Source organism: Macaca mulatta, chromosome 1, assembly GCF_049350105.2.
Source record: "Macaca mulatta isolate MMU2019108-1 chromosome 1, T2T-MMU8v2.0, whole genome shotgun sequence".
Classification (NCBI taxonomy): Eukaryota; Metazoa; Chordata; class Mammalia; order Primates; family Cercopithecidae; genus Macaca; species Macaca mulatta.
Window position 1 is genome coordinate 142334166 of NC_133406.1, and position 18600 is coordinate 142352765.

General features: G+C 37.1%; 1 protein-coding gene across 5 annotated transcripts in view; it reads left to right on the forward strand.

The window, feature by feature from the left end:
* The first annotated feature begins 1269 nt into the window (after positions 1-1269).
* DPYD (dihydropyrimidine dehydrogenase) overlaps positions 1270-18600 on the forward strand; it is an 860002-nt gene continuing 842671 nt past the window's right edge. For 3 of the 5 annotated variants that reach the window (XM_015145562.3, XM_077987644.1, XM_077987635.1), the window contains exon 1: positions 1270-1420. In XM_015145562.3, the coding sequence (XP_015001048.3) occupies positions 1382-1420 (39 nt within the window). In that variant the 5' untranslated portion in view covers positions 1270-1381. Of the gene's footprint in view, positions 1421-1714; positions 1869-18600 lie in introns of those variants that run through there. The other 2 variants (XM_077987630.1, XM_077987653.1) reach the window with 2 other exon arrangements.

An 18600-nucleotide genomic window follows, 5' to 3' on the forward strand; every position in this document is an offset into this window, starting at 1 on the left:
GTGTCTCTTAATATTTGATTCAAGAAAAATGTATCCATCTCTTAGTAAGTTCCAGGTCTGGAAGGCAATCTGATGGTTCAGAGAAGCCTTCTCAACCACTCAAGGTACCCATGCCCTAGCTATTCTGTCCTATTATTCTTTCATCTTACAAGCAGGCATCACATTTTGCTTACTTGCTTATTCTGAGTATAATCTCCATGAGAGTGATGTGTATTCCTGAAGATTATATCCGGAGAACCTAGCACAGTGTCTGTGACTGGCATATTGAAAATGCTCAATAAACATATTTGTTGAATAAAGCGATGAATGACCTAATGAAAAAATAATGATAAGGGAAAAATACCTGACTCCAAGGTGTCACTGTCTAGCCAAAAGCATGAAGGAGTGCCGCAAATGTCCTAACAGAAAGTGTTATGGTAGAAGAGATGTGGGATGCATCTAACGGGGGTGGGACGGGAAGAAAAGGAGAGAGGTCTGGAGTACAGAGATCCTCAAAAACAAGGTGAATGTTTTCTGGATTGGGACCAACTCTACAGGAAATCTCTCCCTTTTCCTCAGCAAGCTCTGGAGCAAAAATGAAGAGCAACTTTTCAAAAGAGCTTCACATTTTAGAATAAAAATATATTTTTAAAAATGACCATTAAAATGGGATTTTCCTGCAAAAAGACAACCTTGATTATGTACCACCTGCGGCACTTCCTGTATGCTGCTCCGGGCTGTGGATGTTTTTGCTCGCCTCCCTCCCCTCCCCGCAGGGACTGTGAACTCTCTGAAGACCCATGCTCTGTTATCCTCCACTGCAGTTCAAACCCCGCCCGCCTACTTGGTGGATGGATGGAGGCACATCTACTACTTCATCCCTGAGGAGTTCCTGAAGATGCAGTTGCCCCTCCGACAATGTATCTACATCTCGCGGGGTTTGTGCCGAAGAAAAGAAAAAGTGCAAGCTGTTGCTTGGAACGCGGACTGCTTTTACCTTTAATCCCGGGGATCCCTCGTATCTGGCCCCGCCTGCCTAGCTCAGTTTTTAGCAGTTTAGAGAGTAAAGGCCAGTCCCCGGAGCGGGTGCTGTACTCCCTCCCTCCCTTCCGCTTGCAGAAGGAAAACAAGCTTCCAGGCTGGGGCGCGGAGCGGGCTGAACTGGGAAGGCCGGACTGCGGCTGCTGTGCCTGGCGCGGGAGCCGCAGGACCGAGCGCGCAGCCCCGCCCCGGGGGCGTTGCCGCCCCGCGCCCGCTCCGCGCCCGCTCCGCCCCCGCGCCGCCGGCCCTAGTCTGCCTATTTTCCACTCGCGCTCCGGCTGCTGTCACTTGGCTCTCTGGCTGGAGCTTGAGGACGCAAGGAGGGTCTGTCACTGGCAGACTCGAGACTGTAGGCACTGCCATGGCCCCTGTGCTCAGTAAGGACTCGGCGGACATCGAGGTACGGACTTCGCCTGGTTCGACGGTGGTGGCGGGATGGTGGGGGGTGCCCTGCTGGTCGGTGCCGGGGAGGTCCCCGCGGCCACCGCGGCCTGGAGAGTGAGAGACGCGGGAAAGTTTCCCCCGTGGGAGATCTGCGGGGGAGGCGGAAGAGCGCGGAGCCAGAGACCCGCGTGGGCAGGCGGGGAGCGAAGGGGAGGACTTTCCGCAACTGGAGGGGGTGCCCTTTGCGTCGGGACCTGTTTACTTCGGAAGAGATTTCAGGAATCATGTCTTGTCCTGCCCCGAATGTCAGTGACTGAAGAAGCACCGGAATTCCAGAGAGGTGGACTCTAGGGGGTAGGAGCTCCTGTTTCCCACACGTTTTACCCCTTCACCTCCCGTATGTCGTTTCTGGACACCTCTCCACTGCCCCCATCTCCAGTAGCTGAATCCTGCTGTTTGCAAAGGTGAAATATATAGAAATAAAACATCTGTGTGTCAGCTGTAGCAGTCGCCTCTAGCCATAGTATTATTTATGAAATAATTTAACATGGAGAGAGTGGAACAAAGTATTCAGAACATGAAAAATGCAGTGCCCTCAGAAAAACAAATTGTATTTTTCTCTCCTCTCAACGGTTTTTGATTCCCTCTTGCACTCCGTTTCTGTTAAAAAGAAAAAAATCATCTTTTTTTTTTTTTTTTTTTTTTTCTGTAAATAAGGTCCTACCTGAAACGACATGGCATTGCCTTTCTCTCTAGTACCTTAATACATGCGATGAAAAGGATTTAATTATAAACAGTGATTTTACACATACTAAACCAAAGTCAGCACTTTTGAGCTAAGACAAACTGCTTTTTAGTTTTCCGTTTTGTTTGGGGCTTTTCTTTATTTGAGTCTTCTACTCTCGTAGAAAATTATGTGTGTGTGTGTGTGTGTTTTCTTTAGAAATAACAAAATTTTCCTTTCGTCAGTCCTTTTGGCGGCTTAAGTAAAAGTTTTGCAAACCACCTGTTTGCAAAATAGCTGCTGTGGCCACATTTTGCCTCTGTAATTGATTGAAGAAACTTTATATTCTGGGAGGAGGTAGTCCTGTTTTCTCCAGCTCCCTAACTTGGTTTGAAAAATCATTTTAGTAACAAGAGCCAAAGTGTATTATGTAGACATCTCTAGTTAGTTTACTTTTGGTTTCTGTTATGGAGAGTTAACTTTTTGATATTGAGCAATATGATATATTTAGCAGATATTTGTTCATCTGTGTGCAGGATAAGAGATACTTGTCTTTTTCTGTATTTCATTTAGGGTAGTCTATTCCTTTTTGGTCCTTGTGACTTTGACTTAACTTTTTTTTTTTTTTAAATAAGTTGAAAAACAAACTTTTGGCAGTATTACGGCAGTATTGATTTCAGATATCAGAGTTGTCTTAGGATGGGTGGCTTTTGGCTGTTTAATTTCAGAAAAGTGTGTTATCTGCTTAACTGATTTCTTTCTCTGCAGTTGTCTTTGAAATCAGTTCTTACATTCTACTGAGGAGAAAGATGCCAGTGAAACATTGAATGCCCAGCTTGATTTCATATATTGTTTCAACTAAGAACATTTAAGAATCACATCCTTTCCACTCCCTCCACTGAATTCAACTTTAGTCCACACGGCCAGTTTGCCTAATACTACTTTTAGTCTAGATTCCTGGTGTTCAAACACCTTCAGCTCTTATGTAGTTCATATGTGCAACACTTTAATCAGTAACATCTTTCATCACTCACAGCACCTTACTTTTCCCTCAAAGTAATACCCGTGATTCATGAGCTGAAACACCATGAAAGAGCATGAAATTAATCATTAAAATATAATGCAGTGAGGAAAAATACATTAAGCCTAGGGGAGCACATTCAAGCATAAATGCCTCAGTTGATCCTCTTGACTCACCAAAGTTCATTTTTGTGTTGAAGAAGTAGAATGAATTATAAAGGCTCAGTTTTCCATCAAATTTGAATGCTTTTCTTGAACAAATTCATTACAACCATTGTCTAGAGATTGATCTGATTGTGATCATTGTTTTAGCTTCAAATACATGGATAAGCAAGTAATATTTTTAAAATATTGGTATGAAGCGGTTAATGAATGTGATAAGAACACATTGATAAATGTGAAAAGTACTTGACAATTGTTAAAAGAACAGAAGGTGATAACAACCTACTCTGATAGTAACTGACTTTTCTCTATGAGCTAACTACAGAACCTCATGTTTCAGTGAAACAGCCAAGAAATATCTTTGTTTCTGGTGGAAAAGTTATTGAGGTATATATAAAGGTGCTTTGTGTGCTTATTTCATAATTTCTAGTCTGAATCCAATATTCCCTCAGGATTTGAGGGTTAGGAACATGGAAAACAATCAGATCACCAAAATCCATAGCTGGAATATCCATGGACTGGGAGATAGGCAAGGATAGGATATGTTACTTGGTGATAGGACCTAGCTCATCTACTCAGAATTGTTGTTGTTGTAATCATAGAAGTTGCATGAAAAATCAAGTTTTTTTCAGGTATATTAATGTGGTTCAGAGCCTGGCTTCTGAAACCAACTGCCTCTGATTGAGGTCTAACTTTAAGCTGTGTGTTTGGGCAAGTTACCTACCCTCTCTGAATTGCACATGGAAAATCTGCCAAGGAAAATAATAATAGTAAGGATAATCAACAAATGTCATAAGTTGACAACATCTTGTTGGAAAAAAAGGCCAACATGTTAAAAAATAAAGATAACAGAAAAATATATCTTATTCTCAGGAAAATCACTTCCAATGAAATGATTAGCATTTTAAAGTCCATTAATAGTACTTATATGCTTTTAGAAGATATTTTGCTTTGTGAGCATGCTGTTTGGATACAGTCTGAATTTTGTCAACGATGACTTTAATACAGACTCTCCTGGGATTGTTTCAAAGAAGGTTAGAGTTGGACATTGGTCGCTTTCCCAGGCCTCAGCAGTAACTTCACAGTACTTCATTCAGATTGAATTGACAACCAGTGTATTGTGAATATCTGCACATTTGAAAGGAAATGAGAATTATTTTGAAAGAGTTCTCTTTTGTTCAAGACCTTGTTCCCCTCTACTGGCAAGGATAATGAGAATAGACTTTGAAAGCATATATCTAAACGAAAATGTATGCAGCTGCAGCAAACTTTTAACTATTTGAATACTAGTAATTTTGATAAATATTTAGAGCCAAACCAAGTTGCTGTCTGTTACTCTACTGCTCCCACAGTCACAATCACAAGGTCCATCCCTTGAATTATCAGTTAGTGAATGTTAGAGGGTTATAAACTCAATTCACATTTACCCTGAATGAAAAGGGGATTTTAGTCCATTGTCCACAAAATCAAATGCATTTTGAGTCAAACAGAAATGGTTTCTGAATTGCTGATACTATGACTTCTATTCATTGAAAAGGTAATTGGGAATTTTCTGTATGATTAACTAGGAAAATGAGATTAAAAATAGCGAATTTGGAAAATAGAAGCATAATGGGAAAGACTTGGAGAAAGTGGACTTTACAAATTTTGCAACAAGAAGAATCATGGGTTATGAATTGGCAGAGATGGCAAAAAAATTTTCAGAACACCCTTTATCATAATTGCCTTTGCTGCTGGGGAGGAAGAAGAAGAATGGATCCAAAAAAGACAATAAAGATTCTACTTTACAGAAAGCCATGAGTTGTTTATTTATTTAAATGGCTATGTTTTTACTGAATGTCTAAGTAACAGTCATTTCTTTTCTCCTTCCTTTTATTGATTGGGCACTGCAGATCTTATGGAAATGTATTCTTAAATAATTAAGACTTTTAAAGCTTTAACTTTTTAAACCTATTTTGTGAGTTAGAGTTGTTGAAAACATCCTTGTACTTCCTACTTTAAGCTGTTTTGTGGGACATAGTTTTACTTTGAAGTGTTTCTCCTTTCTAAGGAGTTTAGCTGGACGGTAGAAATGTTTCTGATTATCTGATTTGAGGAGTCACTGATTCTAATGGTAGCTTCCTGTAGTTTTAAGGTACTGCATATTTCTATAGTTGAGCATGTTGATATGTATTTCAGTGCAGTTTTTAAAAATAGAGATGGGGGGTCTCAGTATATTGCCCAGGCTGGCCTTGTACTCTTGGGCTCAAGTGAACCTTTCAGCTTGGCCCACCAAAGTTCTGGGCAGTTTAACGAAAAATTCCATCCCTTGAACATGAATTCAGATGAACAGTTTTGGTAGTTCAATTAAAATCTGTGAGATTAATGACTAATGATGGATCTTGATGGAGGGTGATTTTTAGATTGGATCTGCTTAGTCTTAATGATAGCAAATGATGTTGACTGATTGCTTAATTGTAAAGTGCTGGAATTCAGTGGCCTCCTTTGTTACATTCTAGAAGAAAAATTTACTTTAAAAAAGATGAATATTAACAGTAAGGAATTGATAAGGACACTGAGAAGATCTAGAGTCAAAATACTGATGCAGTTATGGAAGATCTTTAAGCTATCATACTTTTCTTTAACTATTTGAATACAGTATCTTACTGAACTCTGTATAAACTAGCAACAACACAAGGGCTGAAAGCTGGAACTCCTAGTAAAATAAAGATGTCTGATCACTGTGGGAGAATTCTAATAATTAGCATAAATATAAGTGATGGTTTGGAACACTAAAACTAAAAGACAGTGAGACTGAAAAAAGATTGTCATAGAAAATCATGACAAAGAAAATCTGATGAGAGATTTGATATAATCCAGGCTTCAATACAGCTAAAGAGGAGATCAAAAAGCAGGATTGGCCAATTTATTTTTCTGCCTCTCTGCTGTATGGATGCATGACAAATATGTTGCAGAGCCCTTCAGTCCTTAAAATTGTAAAGAAAATTTTATTTTGTTTATATTCTACCTTAATTAAAAATATTTAATAAAGCATTGTAAGATTATACCTTTATCTATAATTGAGACTTTGATTTTAAAATGTGACATGTTTACCTTCTGGACTTCATTTGCTCATAATCCTCCATATCAAGACAGAAGGTGTTTTTGGCCTCAAATATCAATCGTGTGGGTGTTCACTGATATCCTGGAGCCAATTATACTACTGAGATAACTCTTAATAGGATTATGTCTTTCCTGTGGTTTATAATTATTACTCCTTCCATTGCTTTTAATTAAAATGTTACACTAGTAGATATGAAACATCTGCATTTAAACTCAACATATAACTTTTAGCCAGTTCACCATGAATACATATGTATTTATATGTATTGATGTCAGGAATTGAATACTTTTGTATGAAGTTATTTATTTTGTATTTCCCCAAATCAAGCTTCATTTCATGGTTAGTACAAAAAGAAAACATTGTATTTAAACAGACCTAGGTTAAAATCCTGTCACTCTTTTATTTTATTTGTATGACTGTGGTCAACTTCTTTCTTGGACTGTCATTTTTTCTTCTGTGAATTGAATTTAATCCTATGTATTTCATGCAGTAGCTGTAACGATTAATTGGAGTCACATACACAGAATGCTTCAGACAGCATTTGTCACGTAAATATATGCTTTTTAAATTGGTTACACTTATTTTAAATGTTATTACTGCATCTATCATGTATACTATATGAACATCAATTGGCAAGAATTTATTTTTACTCCAGTAATCAACTAGTGGTATTGAAGTCTGTTAGAATCTATGAGAAAGGGAAGAGTTAATGAAGTTAAAAGAATTATGAAAGAGGTGCATTGTAGATTCATAAATGTTGCATATATCTATTATGAAAAAGTTACTGAATTAACATTTGTCAATATTATGAGGGAGATTGGGGAGTTTCTGAAATTCAGATCAATTTAAAGAGACCCATTTCATTTCATTTCTGTTTAAAAATATGTTTTTAGTACCGGTTGTACTGCCAGCCCACTGGTGTAATTTTCAGGTGATACAAAGGAACTATATGGCCTAGGTTTTGTTTATACAAGACTATTCACATCTATTACATAGGTTAGTGAGATTCAAATCCAGGCTGGCCCCTATCCTTACTTTTTTTTACTGTAACATAAATATGGATTGATTCTTCTGCGTTTTTCTGAGTGTTTTTGAGACTAGGTCAGGGCTAGTGCATAGGTGAATTTTTTTTTTTTTTTTTTTTTTGGCATTCTCATAGAAATGTAGAAGGCAGTTGACATTAATTTTTTCTGAAAAGAAATTCCTACATAATTAAAACAAACCCCTATATTTCCGTGTGCTAACTGGAGTAAACTTATCTTCTCTCTAAGCAAACATACTAGCTTCAAAGACAATTTTTTTCTAAACTTTTAAGCATCCCTAAACACACTGCATTTGCTTATGAATAACTCTTTTAGCTCCTAGGAAAGGAAAGAGTTGGTTGGAGATAACCTATTTTGCACCAGGAAAAGGTAAAGTGTGATCTTACCGAGAGATGGCTCATATATTAAACTTTTTATACTAGTTATAATAATTTCATTTCTTTGAGAATTTTACCTTGGCTACATAACAACATTTTTGCTAGACTTTACCTCCATCATAATAATTAAAGAGATAATCTGTATTCCTACCTCCCAGGTGCTTGGAAATTGATATTATAAGCACTTATGAATGTCCCCTTGAGGCACTCTTGACTGGGCCACTTTGAAGAAAAATCTCTTCATCAATAATTAATCCCTGAGGGCCACTTCTCAGGGGACCCACACAAAATTACATGTCAACTCCTGGCCTGATTTATATAGGAGGTGATCATGGATGAAGCCCTGACTGCACTTCCTCCTCCCCCCATGTTTTATCCCTCACCTCTCTCTGCTGGTTCTCCTCCGCCTCCACTCCTCAAAACCCCCAGCACTTTTACTGCTCTCCAAAAACTTTATCCTCCAACTTACAACTCAGTGTACCTACCCAAGATTGACTCACCAGGTAGATCTTAATTTTTATGAAATTCTTTAAGACTGACATGAAAAATTGTAGTATGATAAAATTTATAAAAATGTTACCATGCCTAATGAAAAGGTCATGTGAAAATTGGCAGCAAAATAGTAGAATATATATTTACTATTTGTCAATTAAAATGAGTACATTTCCCAAGATACAGGATAAGCCTGGGGATAATTTTTCTTCATGCCATAGATGCCTTGCTGTCTGACCTTGTGGGAATCATTCAGCCACTGTGAAGTTTGCTGATTCTTCAGTGAATTTCGTATTGATGAGTCTTTTAAGGATGGTTTGAAATAAAACATGGCAATGGTGAAATTGTTTGGAAATGTGACCTGGTGTGTGATCATATTAAGGAAATGCAGAGATCTTAGCTCCTCAATTTACAAACTTGGTAGGTCTGAGTGTACTATTTATACCAGCTATGTGAATTTGATATACTTATTCACCTGATTTTAAACTTTTTATATGTCTGCTTGCTGCCTTTTCTTTTTTAATCTAATGGACAAGCTAAATCTAAATTTCACCTGAGAATACAAAAAAAGTTCAATCCTACTTTATATTGCTGGAGTTCTGTGTAAGGGTGATCTGGAATTAATAAATTTACATTTTGTATGTTTTGGATTATGCTGTCTTTAACTAGAAATTAATACCAGAGATTCAAAAAAAGGAGATGGGACTCTATGCCAGTTTCTTCAGTGTGTTTGTTGATTGATGATTGTAGATGAAAACTGTGGCATAAGCAATGGGGTCCCCAGAATTCAAGCTATACTAATCTGACTCCTTGTGCCACAGTGGACCTGAGAGCTTTGCGGGGCCTTCTTTCAGATGTCTCTCTATGCCAAACATTGAAGAGTGCTGGGGTAAAAATTTAAACTTCTTCACAGTTCAAAGAAGAAAGGCATTCAGTTCCCCTCACAGATCCCTAGGGCTAACGCGTGTTACCATTCACCACAAAATGTTCATTCCTGTTAACTTTTAGTGTAACCGTAGTGTAATAAAGGTGTTAACTTTTATTATGCTTTAGTTTTCATGATTATTACAGAAGATTTAAAAAATGCAGAAAACTAAAATCAAAAGTTGACCCCAAAAGTACACAGTCATCCCACTCAAGTCATCCATGTAATATTGTTGTAGTACGTTTCTTTCCTGTGCACCAGGTAATTTTTCCCTAAATACTTTTAGTCATACATAATTTGATATTTGTTTTCTTGTCCTATCAAAAGCATTTCTTCGCATTCTTATTAACTTTACTTTTAAGTCACAGCATAACATTCCTTGTGGGTGGAGATATCAAAATGTATTCAAGTCTCCCTCTTACTATCAGGCATTTACCTTTTTTTTAGTAGTCAGTTATTAAGAACAATGTTTCAGCACAATTTTTTTTTATTTGCTTAAAGCATTGTGCTGGAAATACACTTGAGAGTGTTGGCTCAATGATATATAGTGCATTTCGGTTCTGCCCTTCTCACCTGTGTGCTTCAACTGAATTAAGTGTCTTTGAAAATATGTTTTAAAAAAGGAAAAGGGGGCCACTTTGGGGTGCAAAGACAGAAAGGGCAAAATAGAAATGGAACCAATTACTCATTTGCCTCATCTTCCTAACACTGATTCTAGGTAATAGAACAGGCAGGCACCTGGATCTAGTTCCCTTTGATAGGGATGTGATTTCCTTTCAACTCAGGGCTGATAATAGCGTTTCTTTCTAGAGAATGGCTTGACAGCCTGCATGGTTCCTTATTTTTTCCGCCCTGGAGAAAAGGAAGAGTGAGGTTGAGCCTCAGGTTGTTATCTTGGATGGAACATTCATAAATCTCAGATTGTGGTCGTGAATGGATAAATCTCAGGTTGTTATCTAGAATGAGTAAATGTAATACTAACTGCAGCTGTCTCATCATGTGATGGAAACTTTTATATTATCCCAGCCTTCCCACCCTCACCCCAAGAACAGACCACTCTGGCAGACCAGATTCTCAAAGAATTATTTTATCCTAGCCTGCCTTTATTTTAGAAGTATGGGTTGTCATGTGTGTGCATGTGCATATGCACAAGCATGTGTGTGTACATTTTCCTTTTTTTCCTTCCTGGTACTCAGAGAAGAAAGGGTCCATGAGTGTAACTACTTTTGACTCAACACATTTTTCTCCCACATACAAATTAAATGAAGCAAAACATACTTCTTCCTCTGCTGTGTTATCCAAAATGACTCTTGATTTTTGCTACATTTTAAAGCTAAAGTTTACTTGCAGCCCAAACTCCAGACATTGGTATGCTCAAGGCTCCGTCTTTTCCGAAAGAGATAAAAACATTTGCAGAGAAAAATTGGTATGTGGCTCATGAAAAGGACTGCCCATCACCCCTTCTATTCCAAGACTGGACAGTAAGAAACAAAACTAAAACATCCTTTATACTTAAGATCACAATATTACAGGATCCTAGAAGGGAATCATCAATGGTAGGTATGACTGCTTTAAGGATTTGAAATATTTTCAAGTTGATGTCTACATGGTACTGCTAATTCATAGAACTGCTAGTAGCTGTATGAGTATGTATAAAATGATACCCTTTCAAGTGTTAATAAGAATTATTTTTTTAAAAATAAACAATTAGGTGAAAATTTTGTCTGATTGGTTTAATTTGCATTTGTTTGAATATTGGTAAATTTTAAACATTTTTTCCACATTTTAAAATATTTTGGGTTTTCTTTTAAACAAATTATTTTTTAACAATATTTTAATGTAAGAGTAAAATAAGAAAAAAGTATATAAGAATACAAATAAGAAAAGTAGAAGTATAACAAATTTTAAGAAAACTAGATGCTAATGTGTCATAAAATCACAACAAAATAAATGTTATGTTGGAAACATAAAATCTACCCAAACTAACCTCAGATAAATTCAGAAACAGCAGTACACTGATAACCTCAGTCCCTTATAATATTTATTGATAATGAGTAATAGATAATTAATATTTATTCTGATTATAGTGAAAGGACAGCATAGATTTGTGGTTAAGAGTATAGGCTCTGGAATTAGAGTGCTAACGTTCACATCCTAGCTCTGCCAGTTACTAGTTTTGACCTTGGCAAACAACTTAAACATTTTATGTTTCAGTTTCCTCATTGTAAAAGTGGGGATAGAAATCATACCTACATTACAGGATTGTTGTGTGGTTGAAGAAAATACTACAGATTCGTCCTTTTTAATCCTTCTAGCATGTGGCAAGTATGCAATTAATATTAAGTATTAAATTTTTAATAATGGCTACCACCTATTGTTTTGACTTCAGTGACTTTTTTATCTCTTTGACAATGTTATTTTAGTCTTCTTTAAAACACAGAAACCTTACTCTTTTTTTTTAAATCTAAAATATTAATTTTTTCCTAATGTGCTAGGCACTGGTCTAGATGTTGGAAACACATTTTCAAACAAGACGGAAAAGAATTCTGCAGTCAATAAAATTGCATACTAATGGAGGAACAATAGTAAGAAAAAATTCTTTAATTTACAGTAATTTCAGATAATTCATGAGCCTTTATAAAAATAAACAAAGATAATGTGATGCAGAATGGCTAGTAGGGTCTTTTTTTACATGGTAGTCAAAGAACGCCTCCCTATAGAGGTGACATTTGAACTGAAATCTAGAAGATCAATAGAAGTGTGCTAGGGGCTTTTGATGAAAAATGAAAGTAAATCAAAGAGGTGGGATTAAAGTTAGTCTGGTAAACAAAAAGAAGTAACAGGTGTGGGGGACACAAATGTAGTATGTAATGGCATTCAGTTTGAAATCACTATTGGATAGCACAATCAAGATATCACATAGGCAGCTGAGAGTAAGCTTTTAGAGGTCTGTAAAGAAGCCATAGCTGGGGATAGAAATTGAGGAATTATTGACATAAAGATGTATTTAAAGTCTTTAATACTTAAAGGCAGCGTAGCTCGACAAGGGACTGAGGACTTTGGGCATTGAGAAGAGGAGAAGATAGTCAAGAAATCAAGGAAGGAGGAAGGATGTGTATGTAGTCAACTTTCTTATCTGCTGTTGGGAGGATAAGTTGAGGGCATAAAGATTTCTTTTAACTTGTTAACATTGAAAAAGTGTGAGCTTGACAATAGCCACTGGGGAAAGAAGCCTAATAAAAATGGTTTGAGAAGAAAATTGATTATGAGGAAGTAAGACAATGGCATTGGGAAATGCTAGAGAAAAGTTTTCCTGTAAAGGGGAACAGAAAATAGGGAAGTAGCTGGAGAGGGATAACAGAGCACGTATATATGTTAAGGGAAGAGTTGCCGTAGGGAAACTAGAGTTGAAGGACATAGAGGGGATAATTACTTGTATAAAGGGATTCTTTTGGTGAGAGGGAACAGGATTGATAATATAAGTTTTAGAATAGGTGGTGAGACAAAGAGGTGACACATTGGGTGGTGGAACAATAAGTTCCCTCTTCTGATGGATGGTTTTAATTTTCTCAGTAAGAGTATGAGGCAGAATTTCCAACTGAGGGTGAGAGGAAAACAGGCTGTAAAATTTTGAAGAACAGGTGAAAGTATGAATAGATTTTCTGGAAAGTAGGATAATGAAAATAATGAGGAAGTATAGAAGTATAGTAGGATTGTTAGGCAGTATTTGTTTTCTACTTGATACTTGCAGTCAAGAATTGAACATGAGAGCAGTGAACATAATTGTGGATTGTTCTCCATCCACTTTTCACTGCTTGGGTTCAGGCAAAGAAGATGTAAAGAGATAGGTTTAAGTGGATTAGTTTTGCTTGAGCAACAAAGTTGGAGTGAGAGAAGAATAGGGAATTAAGGATGTTGTGAAGAAGTCATAACATTGTATCCTGGAAGCTGATCTGAGGGAAGTCAGCATAGGAGAATGAGAGGACTACTGAAAACACCAGTGACATGCTCCATGGATTGATGGTTTCAGTAAGGTCAGATAATTCTTGGAAAGTGGAATGTTGTTGGAGATAAAGATTGGAGTGGTATGTTTGAAAGAAAGCTTTTAGAGGTAGTGCGATAATCATGGTAAAGTCAAGACTATAACCAAGGGTGATGGTGGCTGCAATGGGGTGGAAAAACAAGAATTGTTCGTGGTGAGATGGTGAGTTAAAAGAGGCAGGTGCTAAATGAGCCAAGAGTCTGTTGAAGTCACTAAGACCGGTGTACAAAATAGAATGGAGTTGAAGACATAGAGAATTAGATGTTAAATTCTCACTGAATTTGGGTAGAGGGTGTGGCGGCAACCACCTTGGGTTGGTAGATGACAGAAGCACTGAGTTATAGGAAGTAGAACACAGAGGAAATATGATGGGAAGATACATAAGAAAGGACAGCCAGGCCAGGTATGGTGACTCACCGCCTGGAATCCCAGCACTTTGGGAGGCCAAGTGGGGTGGATTGTTTGAGCTCAGGATTTCAAGACCAGCCCGGGCAATAGGGCAAAACCCCATCTCTACAACACACACACACAAATTAGCTTGGTGTGGTGGTGCATGCCTGTAATTCTACCTACTTGGGAGGCTGGGGTGGGAGGGTTGCTTGAGCCTGGGAGATGGAAGCTGCAGTGAGCCATGATTGCACCACTGCACTCCAGCTTGGGCAACAGAGTGAAGCCTTGTCTCCATAAAGAAAGAGGGGAAAAATATGCAACGATAGCCATATGACTATGGAGACAGTGATTGGAGTGATGGATCAGCCAGCCAGAGGATAACAAGGATTGCCAGGACCTAGAAGAGGCAACAAAAGAATTCTCCCCTACAGATTTCAGAGGAAATATGGCAAGGTTGACACCTTTACTTTAGACTTCCAGACTTGAGAATGGGTGAGGCAATAAATTTCTGTTTTAAGCCACTAAGTTTGTGTAATTTTTTTTAATGGCAGCCTAAGAAAATGAATGCAAATTTTGATGTGAACTGCAAAGGAGCTGGGGCATTTGTGGAAGGAAGAAAGGAAGGAAAGAACGAAAGAGGAAGGACAAAGAATGTAAGGAAGGGAGGGAGGAAGAAGCAGGGGAGGACCTCAGATACTTTGATAGTAGGAACAAATGAGACTGGGGATAACTAACATTTGTAAGAGACAGTATTTATTAAATTCAAATTCGTAGTTTAAGGAAGTAATTGAGGTTGACTATTCCTAAATATGAAGACTCCTAAATATGCTATTAAAATCCTAGTACCCTAGTTCTGGCACTTTTGAGCTTTGTGAACTTAAGCTTATTTCCCCAACTATAAATTGGAAATCATGATCCTTGTTCTGTTTATCTTACAGTGTTGTTGTTTGGTAGAAATACATTAAGAACAAATGCAAATGTAAGCTGTTATTATCATGAAGTTGCTTAATTTACAGATATGCACAGTCCTTATATGAAGGGAAAAGATGTTTGTTATTAAACATGGAGAAGAACCAAGTAGATAATTTTTAAAAACCCACACTAAAAATTAAACACAGCAGTTACCCTTCATCCAATTTTTTGCTTTTTGTAGTTTTAGTTCTGAAAGTATTAAACGTAAAATTCCAGAAATAAATAATTCATAAGTTTTAAATTGCATGATTTTAGGTATTGTGATGAAATCTTGCATCATCCTGCTCCTTCCTGCCCAGCCCATGACTCATTACTTTGTCCAGCCAGGGTCTCCACACTGTGCAAGCTCCCTGCCTGCTAGTCACTTAGTCACCATCCTAGTTCTCAGATGACTGTGGCAATATTGGAGTCCTTTGTGTTCAAGAAACTCGTATTTTACTTAATAATGGCTCTAGAGTGCAAGAGTAGTGATGGAGGCAATTCATATATGCCAAAGAGAAGCAGTAAAGTGCTTCCTTAAGTGAAAAGGTGAAAGTTCTTGACTTAAGGAAAGATACAGAGATTGCCAAGATCTTTGGTAAGAATGAATCTTCTGTCCCTGAAGTTGTGAAGAGGGAAAAAGAAATTCTTGTTAGTTCTGCAGTTATACCACAGGCTATAAAAGTTACAGCTACAGTTCGTGAGAAGTGCTCAGTTACGATGGAAAAAGCATTGAAAACAAATATATATATGTAGGGTTCAGTCCTATCTGCAGTTTCAGACATCCACTCGGGGAGTCTTGGAACATATCCCCGTGGATTAGGGTGGACTCTTGTATATATTTTTCCAAAGTTTAAGTTACCAACAAAACATATTATTCAATCACTCAATTTTATAAGTAACTTTTAAGTACTTGCTGTATTTTGGGAACTATATTAAGTACCATTTAGAGTCTGGTTAGAAAGATAAATGCATTTCCTCTAAATGTGCTTTTGATACAGAACAGAAGATGAGGCAAATTCACCAAGAATTGTATATCAAGACAGAAAGTCCTGAGTACTTGGGGATGATAATTCGGAATTATGGTGTAAGAGTTAAAATATGCGTGTTATAAATTCACATTCATGCAACTTAATAATTTAGTTTTACACCATTATTTAGATTATATTTAATAAATGGTAAAGAAATTCATATAAGTTTTGTTACAGTTTCCCTTTACCTCAATATCCAGTAATTTAGGGGCCAGAAAATGAATTAGGTTATCACTTTCCAAGGACAGGTGGAGGAAGGCTGTCCTGGCTGAAATGGGTCAGGTGCGAGGCAGGTGTAAGTACAGGAGCTGGCAGAGTTAGAGTTAATGGGGATCATTGTGGATCTATGCACTCAGAGCATTTTTTTTTTCCTTGTACAGAGCATTTTTTTTTCTCTTGTTCCTTAAGAATATGATTCCAATCTTAGGAAGATGTATCAGTTTCAGAAGTGGTGAAACCAAGGACAAAGAAAGGTTAAATGGTTTGATTAAAGTCAGTAGTGAACTGAAAACTAAAATCCATGAATATGAGCTCAGTTTTACATTGCTGTTTATTCAGACATTAAAATACATGACATGAAAATGAGGAATCATAGAGGTATAGTGGTGGGAAGTCCTTCAAAAGTTACCTCATTTTTCCTGACCGTATGCATTCACTGAGTTTCTCAGTAAGATGTTTAATATTCGGTTCTTCAAGGAGTCCTTCACATGTGTAAATGAAGCAAGGTATGAATGGCGTCTAATCCACAGGCCAGATGGTTGCAATGGAGGGAGCTGATGAGATATCATCAATCACTTCTCTACATCATGTCAAATGACCAGTTTTGTCCTTTGCCAGGCTACTTTGGCGGCTGACGGGACAGAATCTTTATTTGTTGGGGAAATTTGGAAAAAGAAATAGGCAAAATTAATTACTGGACTGGAATTGGTTTTGGGATTGTATATCGTGTTTTCTTTTCTTAAGTCCGTATACATTTAGATGTGTTATAAAACTGATTCACTGGAGCCCTTGACTGAAGGACATTTTTCTTTCTACTTTATAACGATAATGATGTCACTGTCAAGACAACCAGTTCATATTGAGGACTAAAAAAATATAATGAGAAGGGTATGATCTAAGGTTAATTTTATATTAGCCTAACCCTTGCCCCCTTTTTATCTTTAGTCCTGTATAATTTTGAATTAATTATACTACAGGAACAAATAGTTAGAGGTGCATATTGGGTAATTATAATTTGCACTACAGTGTTTGAAACAAAGCATTTCTAGTTTAGTTCTCAGTTAATCTGAAAGTGAAATAAATCCAGGATCTGTGACATTCTTTATCAATTCTAAAATAGTATACTTCCATAAAACATATGTTGGACTTACAAATAAATATAAATTTAGGTTTGGTAGCTTTAATTGTTTAAGTCAACTTTCCTGGAGAAATTAAATTACATTGACTATGCAAGTGCCCATGCTACTACTCAAGATCAGTAGTGCCTTTTAATACCTATGGCAACTGATTTGGATTAATATGGAATTTTGAATACAAACTGTAAAGGAGTAATAACAACTTTCAATAGGTTCTTAGTTGGAAAATACCCCTATTATGAAAGATGGATTAACAAGAGAAAAATAAACAAGTTGATTAACATGTATATTTCACAACTACATGGGAGATACCCAGAGAATGAGTAGTTTTCCCAGAAGTGGTTTTGAAATAGCACCTTCGACAAAGAACAGTACATTTTTAGATAACTGAAAAGGCAAAGGATGGCAATTTGAGGAGAAGGCAAATACATGGCAGACAAAAGTTAGTAAAACTTGTTAATATAAATTCCTCTGGTACTGTTGCTAGGCTGATAATGGTCTAAAGCTGTCTTTGGTGGTTAATCTTTTTTCTTCTTGGTAGAGAGGGGCGCAGGATACCATTTTCTTTGTAAATCTATCTCCTGCTTTTAGGCACATAAAGGGAGGATAGAGAGCTCTGCTGTGTTTCTTCTTAACTGCCTTCAGTGCAATAACCCTTCATATTTTGGGAAGGTATATTCTGGTCTCCCACACTTCCATTGTGATTAAGATATTGTCACTGAAATGTTATGATTACCTTGCCACTCGGTGGATCCTGTGTAATCATTTCTGAATTATTCCATTGTTTTAATAATGACATCTTTAAGCGTGTTTAATTTCCATCATGATAGTACATGCATATCTTAAACATTTAAAAATAAACAAACAACTTTAAGGAATAGTAGTTCTGTTCCTCTCAGTGACATGATGGTAAACTAGTAAATGGGAGTTGGAGGAGGGATGGTGCAGAGAAGGGACATCCTGATTTGTAGCCCTTCCTGATCATTCTGGGGTAACTGCAGCCTCTGTTGCTGATTTTAAGCCTTCCCTAAGAATATGGAGTTGGAAATAGATGTTAGCAATCCTCTCTCCAGTGCCCACTGGGTCTAGCTTTCTCCTCACCCCTCTCCATCTTCTCCTGTTTCCCTTTCTAGAAGCAACACTTTAGCTATTTCTCTTTTAATTCATTTGCTAGTAAAATTCAAATTTTTATTCAGCCGTCAGATTTTTGGACAGTTAAACTGTTGTTGTTGGCCATTTGCCTAGCAGTCTTGGAAAGGCAGCTTTTTAAAAGGCTGCCTAAAGTTTGAATTAACATTTTAAAACTCTAGATATTTGGATTTCCTAGTTCCTCTAGTATAGTTTGAAGTAATTTAAAATTACCAAATAGTGGGCCTGAATGTGAAAAAAGATGAATTGTAAGATAGTATCAAGAAAAATTTTCCAAGGAATAGTTTTAAAAAGATACTGTTGATACTAAACATATTTATATGTTAATACATAATTAATAACCAAGGACATTTCCTCATCCTTGTCCATTTTAGATATTACTTTGCTAGACCAACATGTTTTACTCATTTCAAGATTCTGGTTATGGCAAAA